Source organism: Chelonoidis abingdonii, chromosome 5, assembly GCF_003597395.2.
Source record: "Chelonoidis abingdonii isolate Lonesome George chromosome 5, CheloAbing_2.0, whole genome shotgun sequence".
NCBI lineage: Eukaryota > Metazoa > Chordata > Testudines > Testudinidae > Chelonoidis > Chelonoidis abingdonii.
Genome location: NC_133773.1, coordinates 100,732,719 through 100,754,251, shown reverse-complemented (window position 1 = coordinate 100,754,251; position 21,533 = coordinate 100,732,719). Strand labels below are relative to the sequence as shown.

Below are 21,533 nucleotides of genomic sequence, written 5' to 3'. Positions count from 1 at the left end.
GGCAGTGCGGAACTAACCGTTAAGGCATACAGTAATCTCGTCGTAAGAGAACTAATCCAAAATGGTCTGACGGTGATGCGCAGGTGAGCTCTACCCCGCGGTACATCACCAGGGAGCTACTCAAGGCGCCAGGCTTCGCAACAGCCCTCGGTAGGGACGCGGTAGAATCAACTGGTGCCGGTATTAGTCCGGTGCCGCGGCGGTATCGGCGCCAGGGGCACTTCGGATCGTGGGCGCACTCTCTGGCTGCGGTTGGGCAGTGCCAAAGCCAGCAGATGTGGCCTCCCTTCCCCCGACCTCGGAGAAAGGGAGCAACGTGAGCCGATCTTCGGTCCGAAGTCTTTAGACGTACCGGTGCCGTAGGGGCGCTCCTGCTCACAGACTGACCAGCGCTCGGTGCAGAAGGTGGCGATGTCAGGGCCGCCTCCATGAGGAGCTGTTTTAGTCTGATGTCCCGCTCCTTTTTAGTTCGCGGCTTGAAAGTCTTGCAAATAGAGCACTTAGCTGTTAAGTGCGATTCTCCAAGTCACTTCAAACAGGAGTCGTGTGGGTCTCCTGTAGGCATCGGCCTGTGAGAGGCCGAGCACGGTTTGAAGCCCAGTGAGCCGAGCATAAGCACCAGCACCGGGTGCGGGGAAGGGACTACGCCCCGAACCCCACTGAGTAGTACTAAACTAACTATACTAAGAATTTACAACTAATTCTAATATCTACGAGAATAACACCTATGTATACAATAACAACGAGAAACTATGAGTAGCTAGGGAGGTGGAGGTCAGCTAAGCTGCACTCCACTGTTCCAACGACCGACACGGGCAGTAAGAAGGAACTGAAGGGTGTCCGCGTCGGCTGGGGTATATATCCGGTGCCATAGCGGTGCCACTCCAGGGGGCGCCCAGCTGACCCGCTGAGTGTTGCTAGGGTAAACAGTCTTCCGGTGAACATGCATGCGGCACGCACACACCTAACTGGAATGGATATGAGCAATCACTCGAAGAAGAATTAATTTTATGGTAATTGTGTGGAAAAGACTCAATCAAGGCCTATATAAAAAGTCCAATTCATTCACTTTCTCCTTACTTAGTTCTCTTCCATGAGCTAACCTCACAAAATAAAAAAAATATCAGAGCAAATGAAGGGAAGAAAGAAGATGGATTACTGACAATTTCTCCTTGTTGTATATATCCTTTTATTGCTATCATGCAAAAGAAAGGATATTTAACAGAGAGCTGACATAACAAGCAAACCAAGGGCACTGGAACTACCGGTGCTGGGGGTCTGGCAGCAATCTGGCTTGAAGTAGTAATAGCAAACAAATACATGGTTTTCATCATATTCAGGGTTTACAGTTCTATTCAATGGTTTTTAGCACTCTGACTCTAAAAACTGTTCCACCACCCCTGAAGAAGCTCCCAATAATGGAGACAGATACCAAGACAGATGTCTCACATTTTGGTTGAATCCAGCTGCCTGTTCCATTGCACCACAAACACAGGCAATATTCCACAGAGGTGACAGAGAGAGACTCTCCCACAAAGTACCCTAGGGAAAAGTGCACTGATCTGATAGCCAATAAGGCTTTCACAAGCTTTATTATTGAACAATGCTTCTTATTCCTACACTAGAAGGCAGGCAAGCACCAATGCCTCCCTCAGCAATTTAAAAATAAGTTAACTGAGGGGATGCACAAAGTAATATCCGGAAGGGATGAAAATAGAACCGAGGTTTATAATATGGTAGACCCAAGTCTCAGCCACATTGCCTTTCAGAATAAAGGAGCCAAATTAGAGTGCTTGCCTATCCGGCTGGTAACCTCTGCATTAGCCACTATCCAACACTCCTCTCCCACAGCCATGACTAGAACCCAGAATATATATTTTTTTAAAAGTTACCATAGGAATATTACCATAGGAATAATTACTCCAGACAGGACAGATTAGGCATTTTAGAGCTCACTACTCAAAGAATTAAATTTAAGTGTAAGAGAAATAAAAATTATGAAATGCATAGACCAGTCAAAACACTAAAATAACACTTTGAAAGAATAAAATTACAGAGAATAGATGTGCATTGCAGGAAGTATCAAAAAGTACCAACAACAATAATACAAGTATGTGTTGGGAGGTGAGTGTGAAGGAGACAGAGTGTGTGACAGAGACATATACACGCACACACACAGACTCGCCCTATTCTTCCTAGACCTACTCTTGAACATCGAGCCTATCTTGCATATAGATGGAATGTGAGTATTCTCTAAGCAGTGATACAGAGTGGCTGTCACTAACTGGGAAAGACTCCAATCAAGTGAGGCAACGTTTACACCCTCAGAATTTAAGCAGGTCCTAAGGAAGAAAATGTACCTTTAAAGGGACGGAGATAGCCTGGGTGGTTGATGAGGAGGAGAAAAGAAGAGATTAGGAGTTTCTGGGGGGGAAAAACAAGACAACTAAAACAAAAAAACCTTGTAGCTAACCTAATTTAACTAACTAAAACTAAGAAAGAGTAAGCTAGCTAAAGAACCAGGAAACACTAGACAGACACACACTCTCAGGCTGAAGTAGTTGAGAAGGAACTGAGAGTGATTTGTCTGTCTCAGTCCTATATACCCTCGGTACAGGTATATAGCTAGGACGCATGTGCAGACCGAATGGGCACTGGTACCAAAAGTGTCCAATCAAAGGCAGGTGGGGCACATTCCCACCTTAAGTGGAGTACCCATACTCAAAGAAGAATGGAGTTTCTCTTTTTTTGGAGTGGTCATTTTTTTTATTCAGCCACTCTGTGACGAACTGTGTGGGAAGAGAATTCACGTAAGCGTGCTCCAAGAGGGAGTCCTAGAAAAGCTTTGTGCACTAAAAGTATTCCTCAAAAGGAGTATTAATTTAACAGTAATTGAAACCTTCACTATTATTCAGGATCTTTGGTGAGAAAGTACATTCCAGAAAGTGGGAGTGCTTTCAGCTACTGCCAGAAGCAGGTAAGTCTTGATAAAAAGCAGAGCTCGTGGTAGGACAGTCTTCAGCTGCCTCTGTTTTCTACATAAAAAGGAGTCAGGCAACTCAGAAGTCAGGTTTAGACTGAGACACTCTACACATATCTAGGTGAAAGATGCAAAAAAGACTGAAGAGAAAATGGGTGGATTGGGCTATTTATACTAGTCATTTATTGCTTTTTCTTATTTCTATAGCAGCACATAGTTATACCATGCTTTACAGTAGAAGGTCAGTGCCAGAAAGATAACAGGCCTTTGTCCTAAAGGTCTTAAAGTCTCAAAGCACAAAATGAAAACACAAGGGAAAAGCAAAACATACCCATAGGGGTGAGGGGAGCAGCCATTAGAGCTGGAATACTTAATGGAATGTGTGTGTTTTGAAAAGTTCCTTGAAGTGAGACAGAGGAAGCATGGTGTATTTCAAGGATACAGGATATATTTCTAAAGAAACAGAAAGGCTATTTCAGGTACATGGGATGATGCAGAAGATACAGAGTAAGAACCAGTGAAGATGATAAATGGCGTCATGAGGTATAACAAATTATGCTAACAATACTAAGATGCAGTCAGCCTGCCTTACTTAAATACAGCAGGAATTTCAGGGTAATGGGTGATCCTAACATAACATGCTAGTAAGTTACACATAGACACATACAATTGTGTAAGTTAAGGATGAAATAGCATCAATCTCCCAGTGTCATCATTTTTCTCAATTTAAGTGTCAGACACCTAGTAAAATTATTAATAATTTTGTATGTACAATCAAAAAAATTGGTATTTAAAAATTATAAATGTTTTCATGCACATTACATGACTCTAATGGTGTCAACTTTTTTGGGAATACTACAAATACTCCTAGGAAACAGAATACTGTGAAATAGAACTGAGAATCAGAACAAACAACGTCCTATTACAAAACATTCAGTTTCTACAAAGCAGAATTCTTCAAGCAGCATAAAAAGTTATTTACAGTCTGTAGCACTGTGCACTGAAGATGGCTGTGCTTGTATCATTTTCCAGAGATTAAATATGTCTGAGTGAGTGGATCTAAAATGATCAATTTCATTTAAAAAAACCTAAAACATTTATTAATTTATTATACTTGTGAAGAAACGTCTTTTGCGATTTCAGCCTTCAGAACACCGTGCTGAACAGATAACTGATCTTGGAATGAAAGCAACAGCTATTCGCTTCTAAGAAAACAGATCTATAGAATGCCTCTAATGATACTTTTCCTTGATAAGAGTGATGGCTTCATCTTCAAATTTTCAAACACAGAAAATTTATTCTAGTCTGAACTATTCTGGACTGACTTGACACTTACTCTTTGAGATCACGAAGCTGATCGACATCCTGAGGTTTTGTGAAATCTGGATCGTGTGCCAGTAAATGAATCATATATGGTACCACATATTCAGGCAGCAGAGATAACAGCTTTTCTGGAATAATAAACATATAAGCAACTTAAATATACATGCAGAAAGAATAAGAATCCCAGAATTTCAGTTAATTTGTTTTTATATGAATATGCAATGCTAAGTTTTGATGCATCCACATGTTAGCTTGCAAGTTTTAATGCATCAAGAATACTGTAAAGCTATTTCATCTTATTACAAAAAGAAAAACCAAACAAATCAGAACTTGACAGTTTTATTTTTGTAGACAAAAACACTGATTTGAACAGATACCTTAACTAAAAAGGTAACAATTTGTATTCGAAAATATAATTATTGGTAGAGTACAGAAAAATACTTTATAAAGAGGCTAAGGGAACTGCTAGATAAAATAAGTTAATTACATTTGTTGCTCTAGCTCCATAAGAACCAGAAAAAAAAAATCACTATGAAAACATACTTTTGCACAAAATGCTAGACAAGATCATTTACTTAATTTTTTAAAAGCTTCTCATAAAGTTTAGTCTTCAAAGTTTACACTTTGAATACATTTTACCACAGTACTCACCATTAGCCATAGGGTTCTGCTTAATATACTCTCTTCGTATACTGATATTTTTGAGCAAACACTGTCTGGCATGTGCTCTTCTCTCTTTCACAGGGTCTTTGGCACACAAGGCAAAGATTGCCATGTATTCCAATGGGAGCAGTAACTTCACAAGTGCCTTGTGCAGCTTCTGAGCAAATATCTGTCTCACTTGGTAACACTCATCCTGTAGTAGCAAAAACACAAAACAGTACAACTACAAAAATCTGAGTCCCTTAAACATAACAGAAAAATCTAAAACTGGGTAACAAGGGGACATACTTTAAAAAGATGACTAGACATAATGTGATATTTGAAGTGTTCAGAACTTTTTTTTTTTTAAAGCTGCACTGCAGAAAGGGAAACATCACATCTTAGCATCAGCAAGAGCTCTGTGATGAGGATGTGATATAGTCTTGTTAACCATCACTTCATAAGTCAAGAGCAGTTACTTACATTAATGACAAGAGCACAGAGCTGGAACTGCTCTGGGGTAATTATTTCATGGTAACAAGGTTCCTGTGCAAGCTTCATTATGGCACTACCAGCAGCCAGTCGGAGACGAGACATATCTGATTTACTATAAAAACATAAAAGAAAAACCATTATACTCAAATTTTTTATGTATATGTTTTTCCTTCTTTTACAAACCCACTCAATTAAAAAATTGTGAATAAGAGCCTCTGTAAACCAGCTGTCAGCAATATTTTTAGGCTTTTAATCTAAACTAACCTCGCTAGGAAGAAATCATATGAAGATGACTCTTTTCTCCTTAAAATATTATTTCAGTTTGATAAGAAGTTCAAAGAATCAATTAGTTTAAGTTTCTTTGATTTTCATGGCATCATTTGCTATACTGACTCCAAAAGGCTGACGCTGCAGGTTTCATTTTTATATTATTTTTTCCCACTGTGTAATATCTAGTATTTCAAGCTTATTATTGATATTGTCCAGGGTTTGTTTTAGTTACTTGTTTGCTGTAACTTGCCAGAAGAATAATGCTCGTAAGTAAAATATTCCTCTTTTCATCCTAGAACAATATTAGTTGATTATAGAGTTTAACAGTTCTTGCTCACACCTGCTGACAACTTTCACTTCCTTCAGTTCTTTTCTTCCCTTGAATAATAAGAGGAAGCTCTCAGCAGAAAGTGGAGACTTGGACTACCGTAAAAGGGAAGGAGTTCCCAATAAAATTATCTGGTCACTGGCAGATTGATGGGCTCAGTAAAAATCAAAGAGGTTAGTCTGGACTGGTGGCTCTGAATCCCAGAACCAAATGATCAGATAAAGGTTTTCTATAACATACAACTTTTTCTCATTTAACATTAAATTCTACATTAAAAAGTTATAAATGTCTAGGCATACAATGTTCCAAATGCTCAAACTGTAAGTCTTTGGTTTCCACTTCAGTTCTGTAAAAGATTTGGGACTGCAATGATCCAGGGCAAACCTATCACTCTACAAACTCCTGACGATGACTTAGGTCCTGATCTTGGGGGGAAAAAAAAAATCATGAAGATGGATTCCAATCTACTGAAGTCAATGGGGGTCTGTCAATGTAGATCTCCTGGCAAGATGGGGCCTTCTGTAACAGAAACTTCTAGCAACAGTAAAAAGTACACATATGGCTATCCTCTAGGCTGGAGGAAAGATACCACATTTGTAGTTTGTTACTTAGATTTCCAAATTTATGAATTCAAATGGTTTTATCCCATCTAGACTTTTATACAAGGCACGTAATCATGGTATCAGAGAGCCCCTCAAAATTACCATGTACATAGAAATGTATATTTAGGCTTTGAAATTAACTGAGGGGGTTAAACTAGCATTTTGTTGCTGTTGTCTGTCTGAATATATATTTCTGCAAGGCTGGCTTAACAGAGAAGTAACCATCATAATTAAGATAGAACCCATGCACTGACGCCATTTCCTATCTCTCCTATACTCTGGAAGAGTGGAATCTGTAATATTTTTGTTCCAGAGGGTTTTCCTTCCTTTTCCTCTGTTTCTCCATTTATGGTCTATGTGATTGGAGGTATGAAGCGATCCCATCCTTGGGAGCTCCAACAGAAGCTGCCGGAGTCTTAAACAAATTAAAGCTGATCAATCAATCCTAATAATGGAAAGACGTTCCCAGACCTCTTTTACTCTTTTTCTAATAAGCATTAAGATGGCTACAGGGTTCCGATTAGATTGCTATTAAATTTAGATTGGGGGTAGCAACACACATACTTTTTATATATATGCCATTCAGCAACTATAATTATACTCTCTGACTGGCTGTTTTACATTGCCCCATTATCCTGTTCTCTGCACGCCTTGTAAAATCCTGCCAAAAAATCCTTCCTCAGCTATTGAAAAAACCTTAAATTCCTAAAATTCACTGAAATTCTACAACAAAATAGATGGAAGAGTCTGAAAAAGAAAAGAACATAATTTGACCTGATTCTCTTCTGTTCTGTTAAGTCTCCTTCACTGACCAACATAGCTGATAATAACCGGAGTGTTGAATTTGCAGATTTAGACTGGTTGTTTTTCATACCCAAGAGCCAGCGTACCAAAAGTTTAATTGCTTGCACCTATTAAAGATGAACACATGAGAACAAATTGATAATTTTAATAGCTACTAAGGTAAATAAAACACCAAAATCTACTGTAATCAAATTATAATCTGAATAGGCTACTGCTCAATAAAATGCAGACTTTAAAAAGGAAAAGAATGAAGTAGTAAACTTTTTATTCATCTGGAAAAGTGGATGTAGTTCCTTGCTTGAAAAAGAGTTTTAGAAGCAGGTATTTAAGCAAAGAATGGATAAACACATGGCATATTGGGATGGGGATGCAGTTAGGAAGAAAAAATAAGCTGAGAGAAGGATATAGAGAGAGAAGACAGACAAGGGGATTGGGATAAGCAAAGAGACTTTGAAGTGGAATAGTAAGAAAGGAGAGATGTTCTATAGACATTGGGAGAAATTTCCAAAGCCTTGGAGGTGAAGATGAAAAGGTTGAACTTGATACAGAAGTTGAGGGGAAATAAATGAAAAGGTGCAAAATGGTTTCTGGATGATTCTACTGAATATTTGATAGCAGCAGCAAAAAGAAGACAATCCTATAAAAGAGTAGAAGAAATCAGATGAATATAGATTATATTTTACTAAAGGAAAATGGAAAATATCATAGATACAGAGGTGGGGTAGATGTAGGGACTTCCTATACCTCAAAAAAGTCTACCAGTAAAAAAGTTGCTATCCATTAACCAGACATTCACCTCTGAAATGGTCATAATTAAAACTATGATTCTGTCAGAGAGCTCATGGATTCCATAACCTTCTGGGACTTCTTTCACAATGGCAGGGCTGGAGCAGCAGTCAGGCCTGGTGCCGTCGGAGCAGTGGTCAGTCCCATGGTTGAAGCAGCAGCAGCGAGCCCCTGCCACGGAAGCAGCTGCCAGAGGTCAGCCCCAAGCAGTGCTCCGACTGTTAGTCTCTCTCCCCCTCCCAGGTATTTTTAGTAAAAGTTGACTGGTCGTGGGCTTCTGTGCATTTTTTTATTACCCACATGTCCCTGACTTATTACAAATACCCATGACAGAATCTTAACCTTAGACATAATTAGGTTCACACTAAATTTCCTGTAAAGATGGGTGAAAGGAGTTCATCACACACTGTTGTTATTTCAGCTTGGTCTGTCTATAGATTCAGTAATATGACAGTGCATCAGTTTACAGGATACCTTCAGAACCAGAAGAACTAGTAATTTGAATCTCTGCATAAAACAAAGTAAAGCTTAACATTCAGAATACTGAATACCCAGAAGACAGGACAGGACACCTAACCGCACAATTCCCAATGACATTGCAATAGTGTCTATTTCTATGGCCACATAAGCTACAATACAATAAGCAGTTAAAAAGTTTTAGTTTTAAGAAGCGTTGTTCTAGCTGTGTCAGTCCCAGGATATTAGAGTGACAAGTGGGTGAGGAAATCTCTTTTTATTGGACCAACTTTTGTTGGTGAGAGAGACAAGCTTTTGAGCTACACAAAGCTCTTCTTCTGGTTTGTGAAAGGTACTCAGGTCATAGCTAAATACAAGATAAAACAGATAGTTTAGCCTAAGTAGCTAGCACATATTCCAAGACAGCAGTTCTCAACCAGGGAAACATGGGCCAGTTTCAGGGGGCCACAGGGCTCCACAGCTGAAGCTTGGCCTCCTGAGCCCCGGTGCACCTCCGGGGCTGAAACTGGAAGCGGAGAAGCGGGGAGCCCCAAACCCCAGCATTCACCTTAGGTCTAAAGCCCCAAGTCCCAGCTGAAACCATAGCCTCAGTGCTCCCTGCTGGCTGAAGCCCTGATACCCAAGTCCCAGAGCAACCGGAGGGGCTGAAGACTGGAGCCCCAAGTCCCAGCACTCCCTGTGGGGCTGAAGCCAGCACCCTAAGCCCTGGTGCCCCGCAGGGCTGAACCTAGGAGCAGAGCCATAGAAAGCCCAGAACCCCAGCGCTCACCCCAGGACTAATGCCCTGAGTCCTGGCACCCCTTGTGAGGCTGAAACCAGAGCCGTGGGGCTGAAGCCCAGAGCACTGGTGCTAACTATGGAGCTAATGCCTGAAGCCCCGAGCCCTGGTGCTTGAAACCAGGAGCAGAGCCACGGGGAACCCCAAGCCCCAGCACTCCCCCCCCCCCCCGGGCTAAAGCTTTGAGTCCCAGTGCACCCTGCAGGGCTGAAGCCTGGTGTACCAAGGCCCACCTCCCTCCCGCCCCGTAGCTGAAGCCAGATCACCAAACTCCACCTCACCCCCAGTGCCTGAAGCCCCAAGCCCCACTTGGTGGCTAAAGTTCAGAGCCCCAAGTCCTCTCCCCGCCTTTATGCCCTATGACTACAGAGGTGTTAATGGGTCCCTTCACTTTGAATGGTCCCTTATAACAGGAGTAGTCTGTTTTTTGTCAAGGTCCAAATTTCTTGGTCAACGTATAATCAAGGCCAAGCTCACCTCCTCCCCCAGCTTCCCTTCCCAAACTCCCCAATTGTCTCCCCAAGCTCCTACCCACCCTGCTCAGAGTTAGGTGACCTTATTTTCTTAAACTGAAATTGGGATGCACGGGGCTGGCTGGAGCCACCTGGAATTGCTATTTGTCCCCTGCAAACGTTTCTCTTTGTCCCCATTTGAGTCAACCAGCAGAGATGGGACGGGGGAAGAGGAATAGGCATGGGCTGAGATCTGGGCAGCAAAGTAGGATGTGAGTGTGTGTGAGTATTTTTGAGCTCAGAGCCAGGGGGTGAAGCTGTTGGACTATGATCCAGCTAGCGGTGCAATGCCCCTTTGGGGGCTGAGATAGCAGAGGGGCAGGAAGGAGGCTCCGGGTAGCGGGAGGGACCAAGGAGATTCCAAATAACAGCCCTGGTGAGATGAGGGGAAGCTGCGATGTGGCAGAAGTGGGTGATCGGAGGTGGACTGGGCAGGGAAAGAGGCTGATTAGAGCGGGGAAGTGGGTGGATGAGGGGGCTGGAGAAGGCTCTGAGGACTGCTAGGAGGGAGGGAGACTCCAGGGACTGCACGGAAGTAGCATTTCCCCTGACAGCAGCACTCTCCATGTATCCCTGCAGCATGGGGTGGGGGAGGAAGCAGCAGGGCAGCTGCCTAAGCTCTTCCTCCTCCTTGTCTCAACATGAGACTGTTTCGCCTTCCCTCCTGATGGAGAGCACTGCTGCCAGGGGCAGGTGTTGCCTCCTAGCTTCTGGGCATACCCTCCACTGGCATCAAGAGAAATGGGGGGAAAGGATGTGACCACGCATCGCCTCTGCCCCTGCGGTCCAGTGAAAAACATCTGGCAGTCCGGATTTGGACCATGGTCTGCCTATTGACTATCCCTGCCTTAGAATATGTGCTAACTACTTATGCTAAACTATCTGTTTGACCTTCTATTTAGTTGTGACAATCATAGTACCTTTCCCAGACCTCAAGAAGAGCTCTGTTGAGCTTGAAAGCTTGTCCCTCTCTGACCAACGGAAGTTGGTCCAATAAAAGATATGACCTCCCCCACCTTCTCTCTCTCTCAATTTTAGTTTAGCAGAAATTAAGCTATTTAATACGTTTTTAGGCTATTCTAAAAGACAACTATAACCAAAATTAGTTGGTAATATTTCTTTTAACATTCTCTATTGGTAGTGTTTAGAGATGTCTGTGATATGCTATCAAGTAACTAAACTCTTATTTCAAATATCGTGCATATCTTAATACAAAAAAAAATATATTCACCTTTGCTAGAACCTCTGGGGAAACTTCTTCATCTGGGGACCACAATTTCCCATTTTTCTCACCTGTTGACTACAGATATTTATACAAGTTTAAAGATGGATTCACAAACAAAAACATGTAAAAAATTAAAACAAAGCCTGTAAAGATTAGATTAACTACCATATGTACCATCTTTTGGCATGATATGATATCAACATATTAGACATTTAGGATATGACTATACTGCAAAGAAAAACCCATAGCACCAAGTGTTAGAGCCCTGGCCTCATGGGGATTGAACTGCGGGGCTAAAACATTGCTGCTCAGGCTGGAGCCCAGGCTCCAAGATCCTCCCCTCTTGCTGGGTTTCGGAGTCCGGGCTCCAGACTGAGTGGGAAAGTCTACATTACTATTTTTAGACCCACAGTCTGAACCCCGCGACTCAGAGACTTGGTGTGGCAGGTTTTTTGGGCAGCGTAGAAGTATCCTTAGCCATGGTCTAAACTACGAGTTTAGGTCGAATTTAGCAGCGCTCGATCGATTTAACTGTGTACCCGTCCACATGATGAAGCTATTTTTGTCGACTTAAAGGGCTCTTAAAATCGATTTCTCTACACCTCCTCGACGAGGGGATTAGTGCTGAAATTGACCCCCCTGGGTCGAATTTGAGGCAGTGTGGACACAATTCGACAGTATTGGCCTCTGGGAGCTATCCCAGAGTGCTCCATTGTGACCGCTCTGGACAGCACTCTCAGCTCAGATGCGCTGGCCAGGTAGACAGGAAAAAGCCTGAGAACTTTTGAATTTCATTTTCTGTTTGGCCAGCGGAGCGAGCTGATTAGCACAGGTGACCATAGAGTCCCAGAATCGCAAAAGAGCTCCAGCATGGACCGAACAGGAGGTACTGCATCTGATCGCTCTATGGGGAAATGAATCCATGCTATTCGAACTCTGTTTCAAAAGACAAAATGCCAGAATATTTGAAAAAATCTCCAAGAGAATGAAGGACAGAGGTATAATGGGGACCTGCACCAGTGCCGTGTGAAGCCTACCAAAGAACCAGAGACGCAAATGGCTGCTCCAGGTCAGAACCCCAGACATGCTGCTTCTATGATGAGCTGCATGCCATTCTAGGGGGTGCCCTACAACTACCCACCCCTGTGCTTCCCTCCTCCCCCACCCCTCCCAGGCTACCTTGGCAGTTATCCCCTCATTTGTGTGACAAATTAATAAAGAATGCATGAATCTGAAACAAAAATGACTTCAATGCCTCTGCAAGTGGAGATCAAAGGGGGGAGTGGAGGGCGGTTGGCTTACAGGGAAGTAAAGTGAACCAAGGGGGCAAGTTTTCATCAAGGAGAAACAACCAGAACTTTCACACCATAGCCTGTCCAGTCATGAAATTGGTTTTTAAAGCTTCTCTGATGCACAGTGCACCGTGCTGTGCTCTTCTAACCACCCTAGTGTCTGGCTGCACGTAATCAGCAGACAGGCGATTTTCCTCAACCTCCCACTCTGCCATAAACGTCTCCCCCTTACTCTCACAGATATTGTGGAGCACACAGCAAGCAGTAATAATGATGGGAATATTGGTTTCGCTGAGGTTTAACTGAGTCAGTAAACTACGCCAGCAAACTTTTAAACGTCCAAAGGCACATTCTATCACCGTTATGAACTTGCTCACCCTATAGTTGAACTACTCCTTACTACTGTCCAGGCTTCATGAGCCATGGGAGCAAGGGGTAGGTGCGACCGTGCGGTGCTGCCAACTGGGAGAGCAGCCTGAGGCAGAAGCCTCCAGCTGGCATGATATTCCAGGCAGGACTGAATCTCCATTAGACAAAATTTAAAGAAGAGAATGATCTGGAGTCATTCTCATTTTTGTCCAGGCGTCCCTGACCGACCTCACCGAGGCCGGCCAGGAACACCCATGTCTGCCCAGGATCCCACGACCAACCTAACCTAGGTCGGCCAGGAGCACCCACGGGATGACGACAACGGCAAGCAGTTGTATTGTACTGTCTGCCGTCCGCAAGGAAAGGCAAGGGGATGCTGCTGTGTAGCACTGCAGTACTGCGTCTGCCAGCAGCACCTAGGAGACATACAGTAACAGTGAGCTGAGCGGGCTCCATGCTTGCCGTGGTATGTCGTCTGCATGAGTAACCCAGGAAAAAAGGTGAGAAACGATTTTTTGCTACTGCTTTCACGGAGGGAGGAGGCCAGATGACATGTACCCAGAACCACCGCAACAATGTTTTTGCCCCATCAGGCACTGGGAGCTCAACTCAGAATTCCAATAGGCAGCAGAGACTGCGGGAACTGTGGGATAGCTACTACAGTGCAAGGCTCCGAAAGTCGACGCTAGCCTCGGTACTGTGGATGCACACCGCCGACTTAATGCGCTTAGTGGGGACACACACAATCGACTGTATCAAACTGATTTCTAAAAAATCGACTTCTATTAAATTGACCTAATTTCGTAGTGTAGACATACCCTTAGTGAACATTAAGAGTTAATTGGCCTAATTACAAAAACTTAACAGCTGAATGGCCTACAGAGACTCAATCATAAGAAAAACAGAAAAGGACTTAAAAAATTAATCTTACCCTATCATTCATGAGGAGATCTTTCACGATAAAATTTGCAACCACAGATTTCATTGGAGAAGCAAACTGGTCTGGAGCTAACATAGAAATGTGGCCCAAAGAGACTAATGGAGTTATAAGTTGCTCTGGAACATCAGCATTCAAACTTCTACTAAGAGGCTGGAGGAAGAAAAATTTCCATTCAAAATGAATGATAAATTGTTGAGTGTGAATGCCTGAACAGCTTAATGAACTAATTTATTTCATTACTGGCCTGCGGATTAACTGCACTTGCCTCCCAAATGACATTTCATGAAACCAAGACAATTTTTTGTCTATAAAACATTTCCTGCTGTAATTTACAAGACAGTGAAAATAGCTATCTTAATTACAGAATTATGGTGTGTGAAATTATACTAGTGATAAAAGATTAGCCTTTTTTGTTTGTTTTTTTGTTTTGTTTTGTTTTACACTAATGAGGGACCTGAGAGCTTGTATACACAGGGACACTCAGGAAAATTAATCTGAATTAACTCTAGATGTGACCTGAAAGTGCAGTAGTTAAACCACTGTAAACCCACGTGGACATGCTCTTTCAGAATTAAAACGTCCTTATTTCAATTTATCTTTGGTGTGTTAAGCTAAACCAAATTAAGCATATTTCAATTCTGAATAAGAGCGTCCACATGGGTTTAATGCAGCTTAAATAGTCATTAGTTAATTCAGGTTAACTTTCCTGAGTGTTCCTGTATAGACAAGACCTGATTCTGCATTTCTTGCAACTCAGTGGAAGTTTTGTGAGTTACTGTGAATGTCAGATCAGGAATAGAATTTTTCATAGCATCCCAAGTGAAATGACTCAGTAACATTCTTTTAGGCCCAAATTTTCAAATACTGGTACCAGAAGTCGTGTCTAATTAAGTAGCTTCATTTTCTAGAGGACCGAAGATCTCAAACTAGTAAATAGAAGCTCAGCACTCCTGTAAATTAGTCTACTTGTTTAGATGTTACAGTTCATATAGAACACACCTTGTTAGCAAGCTGGACTACACAAGACACAAATGATTCCATTCTATTCTAACCTTTTCAGTAGAACTACTACTCAGACATTGAACATATTAGCTATTTTTAGGATGGGTGGCCTTGTGCAGTGGCTAAAGATCAAAAAAATCAGATAACTCAGCTATACGAAAATTTAATATTTTAACATTAATCCAGTTACACTGTGAACAGGAGTAACTAGCCTGACCACAATTAGGTGGAGAGCATTAGGAGGCAAACCTAGAAAACATCTGTGACCAGAGCCTTCTATCAAAGCATAAGTGACACGCATTTCCCTTTCATCATAAGAGCTGCCAGAATACTGAGAAGGGATATTTTCTCTGTGTATGCTAGAAGTGTTACTCAGTGTCCAGACAGTGTCACTGGGGGTAGGGGAAGAGCATGTATTTGCACTCTCTCTTAAGTATTACTAGAAACAGCTTAAGCACAGAGTTCCAGCACTAAGGGTTCAATTGAGTCTTTCAGATCCTGAATTATGCATGGATTCTACGGCAATCAAGAAGTTAGTTTTCTTAATTGCAACTTTAAAAGTGAAGAGACGCAAATTTATTTAACCAAATCCATAAAAACATTATACCACATTTGGCAAACATACCTCAAAGATCTGCGCAAGTTGCACTTCTTTATTTGAGAAAATGGCATGTATACAATGGACAGCCTGTTTTGCTTGGTGAGGAGTACCTCTCTTTGCTTTCTGATGCAAAATAGGAATTAATGTCCTGGAAAAATTAAACAATATTTCAAAATAAAATATTTACAACGAACAAAACATTAATTCCAGTAATATTTGCTGGTTGAACTCTTCCCCAGTGCAGGTCCCTGATCACAAAATGAAAATCTTCAGCATCAAGCTGTCTTTTGAAAGCTGTTCAGAAAGGATAATAATGAGACAAATGCATGTAAACAACTGACTCTCATCTAGAAATTGAATCATATGTTAAAAAAGGAAAGTTTATTGTAAGGCACAATATACTTCACCAGTAAACAGATTATTTGCCATTCACTTTTCACTAATGAAGTCCATACACTCTCTACAGAAGCAGAGGTAGCAAGAACAGATTGAAGCAGTGTTCAGAGCTGGAACAATGAAGTCTCAGGTTTGTTTTTTCCCCTTAAAGCAGGAAAACTGGAAGAATGCTAAAGTATGTTAACAATGTGAGCAGAGTATTCCAAGCTGGTGATTTACAGATGTGTGTATGAATGACTCTCTCTTAAGTAGCTAAGTCTTCCATGGTAGGTTTAATTACGTGACTAAGGAAACATGATAGTGCAGGATTGAAATTAATTGTGAGCTCACCAATATAAATGGGGTTTACACCAGATTTCCAAGAAGAATGTATCAGATGGCCGTACTCTCTTGTGATAGTACTGAAATTATCAGTGGTCTTAGAAAAATGCTATTTAAATATTGATATAGAGTCATAACTTCATATTGTGCTTTACAGAAAATAGAGACCCTATCTCTGCCACAAAAAATTTACAATAGAAATCATATAATCTTTGGAAACAACAGTGAATAGATGAAAAAAGGGACAGACTAGTATTGCAACAAATGAAGTTCTGAAATACATGTTGATTAGAGGTTGGTTGTGTACAGCTAGATAAAAGTAGTGGGCTCTGAGTAAAGATTTTAAAGTTGAGACTGAGGACAACATGCACTGTCAAAGGGAGGTCATTCCACACAAAGAGCAGCACGAAACCAGGGCACAAAAATGAGTGGGAGAAGGAAACAAAGAGAACATCAAGGTGAGAAGAGTAGGCAGAGCATAGAGCACAATACGAGGAGTAGAGTTGAATCCAGAAAAGGGCCATGCAGTGCCTTGAAAGTGACTCTTGCCATTGTGGCCCCAACCCAATCTTCACAAGCAGGAGCTCTAGGGGAAACCCTAGGCACCCCGGCCAGCCGAGACTCTGGGGTCAGGGAGCATGCTATTTGCTGATGACATAGATTGAAAATGTGTGCGTACTGTGTGTGTTTGGTATGTGGCAAAGGTGACAATGCCGTGGAGGTGGGTAAAGAGTCCTTTGCCTTTTTCTGTAGCCACATGAGAAATAGGATTCTACTCTCTCTGATGAGAATGAGGGACTTAGCAGGGGGTAAGTTAGCTCCACCTTATGTGTGAGTCCAGAGATACCTTGCATATCAATCATCCATTGTACAATGAAGTCCTTTTGGGATCTGCTGAGGTTCCTGACTATGGTGGCACTGGAGTGGTCAAAGCCAATAGTGCCTGGTAACTTTAACATCCACAAAGACAATCAGTCATCTGAAAAAGCCAGAATTTCATGAAGCTATCCCAGACAGTTCCGGGCACAAATTTTAGTTATGCATATACTTAGTCTGGTGTTTAGGATTGTAGTGGAGGTGGAGATTCTCACCGTTATCCCCATGTCACAGACTGATCTTTGGCTCATTTGATTTTGAGCTGGGGCGCACCTCCCTTGTCTGGATTAGGGACCTGTTTTGATAGTCTTCTCTCAGAAACTAGAACAGTGGTTCTCAAACTGGGGGTTGGGACCCCTAGGGGTCATGAGGTTATTAGATGGGGGGGTTACGAGCTGCCAGCCTCCACCCGAAACTGCGCTTTGCATCCAGCATTTATAATGGTGTTAAATATATAAAAAAGTGTTTTTAATTTATATGGGGGGGTCGCACTCAGAGGCTTACTATGTAAAAGGGGTCACCAGTACAAAAAAGTTTGAGAACTACTGAACTAGAGGGACCTGAGGAGTTCCAAAAGGGTCTGAGGGAGAACTCCTTTCCTCAGAAAGACTATTGATGGACTGGTGAATTATTGTAATACTCTGGTCCTCAATCATCAAAGAAGTGCCCTCTGCGACTCTTTTCCATAGTTTCTGCCTCACAGGTCATCTTGATTTATAGAGGGCTTGCAACAACCAAAGCAAAAGAGAAGAAGGCCAGGATGGCAATGATGCTAATCTAGACTCAAATCTGACAGATTGGAACAAAGATTTTTAAAACTCCTATCTTGTGGTTGCGAGAGAGGCAAAGAAATGGTTCTTTGCTTCCACCATCGTATCTGCAAAATCTTGTTTAATTTGCTTGGTTAATCTGAGGAATTTTTTGCTCAGCTGATGAATCAAGTATCTCCAGTAGAAGGAATTTCTTCATGTCAGATAAAATTGCTCAAATTCAGGTCATAGCTATCTGCCTCAACGGGAGCACAGCATGTTCTGGAGGTGTCAAACCCTGAGGTCAGGTCTATACTAGGAGCAGTTTGTCAGTATAGCTATACTGGTATACTATACTGGCAAAGCACGCCTAGCGTGGATGAAGTTTATGCTAGCAGTTTACGCTAGCATACCTTATTTCAGGCCCCTCGCTTTCCCCACAGCAGAATTTGGCAGCTAGAGTACGAGACAGTGTTTCTTCCCACAAGCACACAAAACCTATGCCTTATGCCAGGGGTAGGCAACCTATGGCAAGTGTGCCAAAGGCGGCATGCAAGCTGATTTTCAGTGGCAGTCACACTGCCCGGGTCCTAGCCACCGGTCTGGGGACTCTGCATTTTAATTTAATTTTAAATTAAGCTTCTTAAACATTTTTAAAATCTTATTTACTTTACATACAATAATAGTTTAGTTATATATTATAGACTTACAGAGAGAGACCTTCTAAAAATGTTAAAATGTATCACTGGCACATGAAACCTTAAATTAGAGTGAATAAATGAAGACTTGGCACACTACTTCTGAAAGGTTGCCGACCCCTGCCTTATAATCTGCACTGGCTGCCTACTGATTTCCAGACTGATTTTAGGTGTTGGTTTTGATTTACAGAGCCCTAAACAGCTTGAAAACTGCTGAACAAATTGCCTCTCTTTCCCCTCATGTCTCGAGGCAGTTATAGTTAGTAGAAGCACTTGAGATGGAACCCACGACTGACAGACAGCAGGGGTTCTGTGTTGAAGAAATGTTTTTTTTACCCATGAAAGCTTATGCCCAAATAAATTTGTTAGTCTTTAAGGTGCCACTGGACTCCTCATTGTTTTTGTTAGACTATCCCATATTTTTGGAAGCGGTTTCCAACTTGGTCCATAATAACCAGAGTTTTTAACCTTCGGGGTCATCTTTTCTCCATTTCTCAAAAAAAATGGGAGAGGCTGCATAAAGGAAAGCATTGGGTAGAAATAACGTTGGGGGATTAAATTAAATCTTTATGATATCTTTGTTGTTGCTGGTATTTTAAAATGGGAGGTAAACTAGATCCTGCTTTTTAAGTGTGTATTTTAAGGAGATTTTTTAAATAATGTATTTATATTAAACCTACAACAAATACATAAAAATAAAGTGAGGACCCGGAGTTTAAATGTGAAAAGAGACAGGGAACCGGTGAAGGGATCAAGGTGATGGGGTAAAAAGGCATACACATTTACAGCAACAGGAAAGGAAGATTATTTTAGTAGCAACACGGTGAATATGTTAAAGGAGGGGACAGACTTTTAAGTGTTAAAGGCACTACCAGTATGTGAAGAAATACACTCACGATCTTATCTGCGGCAGGTCTGTTTCTATTTTGTGGCCTGTGTTTCTGAAAATCTGAATAGCTGCCTCAGCTACCTTATCATCTTCCATCCTGAGGCACTGAAGGAGAGACTCATATGTCTCTGCAGAGTGGAACGAGGTAGGATGTGTGAAAGACAAAACCTGTAGATACATAGCAAAACCAAAAAATGTTTTTGCACATGCATAATGGATTACCAACAAACAAAATGATTTCCACTTATGTTTCTTTATGAGAAATAACAGTAGCATGTTTATGCCATTTCATGTAAGGTGCTTCTTGTAACACATCTTAAGATGCATCTTAAAATACATTACCATTTTGTTTTTCAGGGGTCCCCATCCATTACTTTTTAAAAAAATTTGGATTTTTAAATATTTGAACATATTTATTTAAGAAATTATTATAATACTTAAAACTTGTTTATAGCTCAACCTACGTAAGCAACACTTTCCCCTCATTTTGAGAAATCTCAAAAGCATAATTTCTCCAGAATCTTAGATAACTGAGTAAAAAAAAAAAATTGACCCATTTTGAGGGATTTATATATATATATATAAAAATAACATATAACTAAAAGACTTATAGTGCCATTTTAATCTAAATTACAAACATTCAAGCACATCTTCTGAAGGAATTACCCTAGCTAATAATTTTTTTCCAAGCCTGCAGAGATTCAAAGCTGGTCACAGGGAGAACAAGTAGCTATCACAAGGCAAAACTACTCTAAGAATACAGGAATTCAGAAAAAATGTGTTAGGAAGGGGGAAAATAGTCAAATGGATGTCCAACAGGATGCAAATACTGTATACCTTTGGATTAATTTGAGCTGGGCTTCCAGGATAAGAATTGCACACCACACACATATACTACAGGACAGGCCCAACAAGGAAAACAACATCACTGGCCATCACGTACAGCCCCCACCTAAAACCTCTCCAGCACATCAACGATCTAAAACCTATTCTGGAAAATGATCTCTCACTCTCACAGATCTCTTACTGTCCTTACTTACAGACAGCCCCCCAACCTGAAGCTCACCAGCAACTACACACCATACCACACCACAGAAACACTAACGCAGGAACCAATCCCTGTAACAAACCCTGCTGCCTACTCTGTCCCTATATGTACTCTAGTGATACCATCAGAGGACCCAACCATGTGAGCCACACCATCAGGGGCTCATTCACCTGAACATCTACTAATGTGACATATGCCATCATGGGCCAGCAATCCCCCTCTGCCATGTACATTGACCAAACCGGGCAGTCTCTACATAAAAGAATAAATGGATACAAATCAGACATCAGGAATGGTAACATACAAAAGCCAGTAGGAGAACACTTCAATCTCCTTGGATATGCTATAACAGATTTAAAAGTAGCCATTCTTCAACAAAAAGACTTCAAAAACAGACTTCAAAGAGAAACTGTTGAGCTACAATTCATTTGCAAATTTAACACCATTAATTTGGGCTTGAATAGGGACTGGGAGTGGCTGGCTCACTACAAAAGCAATTTTCCCTCTCTTGGTATTGAGACCGCCTCATCAATTATGGGAATGGACCACATCCACCCTGATTGAATTGGCCCTGTCAATACTAGTTCTCCACTTGTAAGATAACTCCTTTCTCTTCATGTGTCAGTATATTTATGCCCGCATCTGTAATTTTCACTCCATGTATCTGAAGAAGTGGGATTTTTTACCCAGCGGGCTCCTAGTTGTTTTTACACACATACAGACATCAGATGTGAAGACATTCTTTGAAAGAATATCTTACCACAGAGGCAAGAAAAAGACGGTTACTCACCGTTGTAACTGTTCTTCGAGATGTGTTGCTCATATCCATTCCAATTAGGTGTATGCATGCCGCGTTCACGCTCGTCGGAAGATTTTTACCCTAGCAACACCCGGCGGGTCGCCGCTAGGGCACCAAATATATACCCCTGCCGACCCATCCGCTCCTCAGTTCCTTCTTGCTGGCTACTCCGACAGTGGGGAAGGAGGGCGGGTGTGCAATGGATATGAGCAACACATCTCGAAGAACAACAGTTACAAAGGTGATTAACCGTCTTTTCTTCTTCGAGTGCTTGCTCATATCCATTCCAGTTAGGTGATTCCCAAGCCTTACCTAGGCGGTGGGGTCGGAG

The 21,533-nt window shown here is 41.7% G+C and overlaps 1 protein-coding gene across 1 annotated transcript in view; it reads right to left on the bottom strand.

Moving 5' to 3' along the window:
* Positions 1–21,533, bottom strand: part of PDS5A (PDS5 cohesin associated factor A) — a 187,266-nt gene that overhangs the window by 22,082 nt on the left and 143,651 nt on the right. Inside the window, exons 18-25 of the mRNA XM_075066510.1 lie at positions 19,363–19,523; positions 15,451–15,574; positions 13,815–13,973; positions 11,229–11,297; positions 7,415–7,551; positions 5,429–5,552; positions 4,955–5,159; positions 4,317–4,431 (exon numbers count right to left, since the gene is read on the bottom strand). Of these exons, the coding sequence (XP_074922611.1) occupies positions 4,317–4,431; positions 4,955–5,159; positions 5,429–5,552; positions 7,415–7,551; positions 11,229–11,297; positions 13,815–13,973; positions 15,451–15,574; positions 19,363–19,523 (1,094 nt within the window). The remainder of the gene's footprint in view (positions 1–4,316; positions 4,432–4,954; positions 5,160–5,428; positions 5,553–7,414; positions 7,552–11,228; positions 11,298–13,814; positions 13,974–15,450; positions 15,575–19,362; positions 19,524–21,533) is intronic.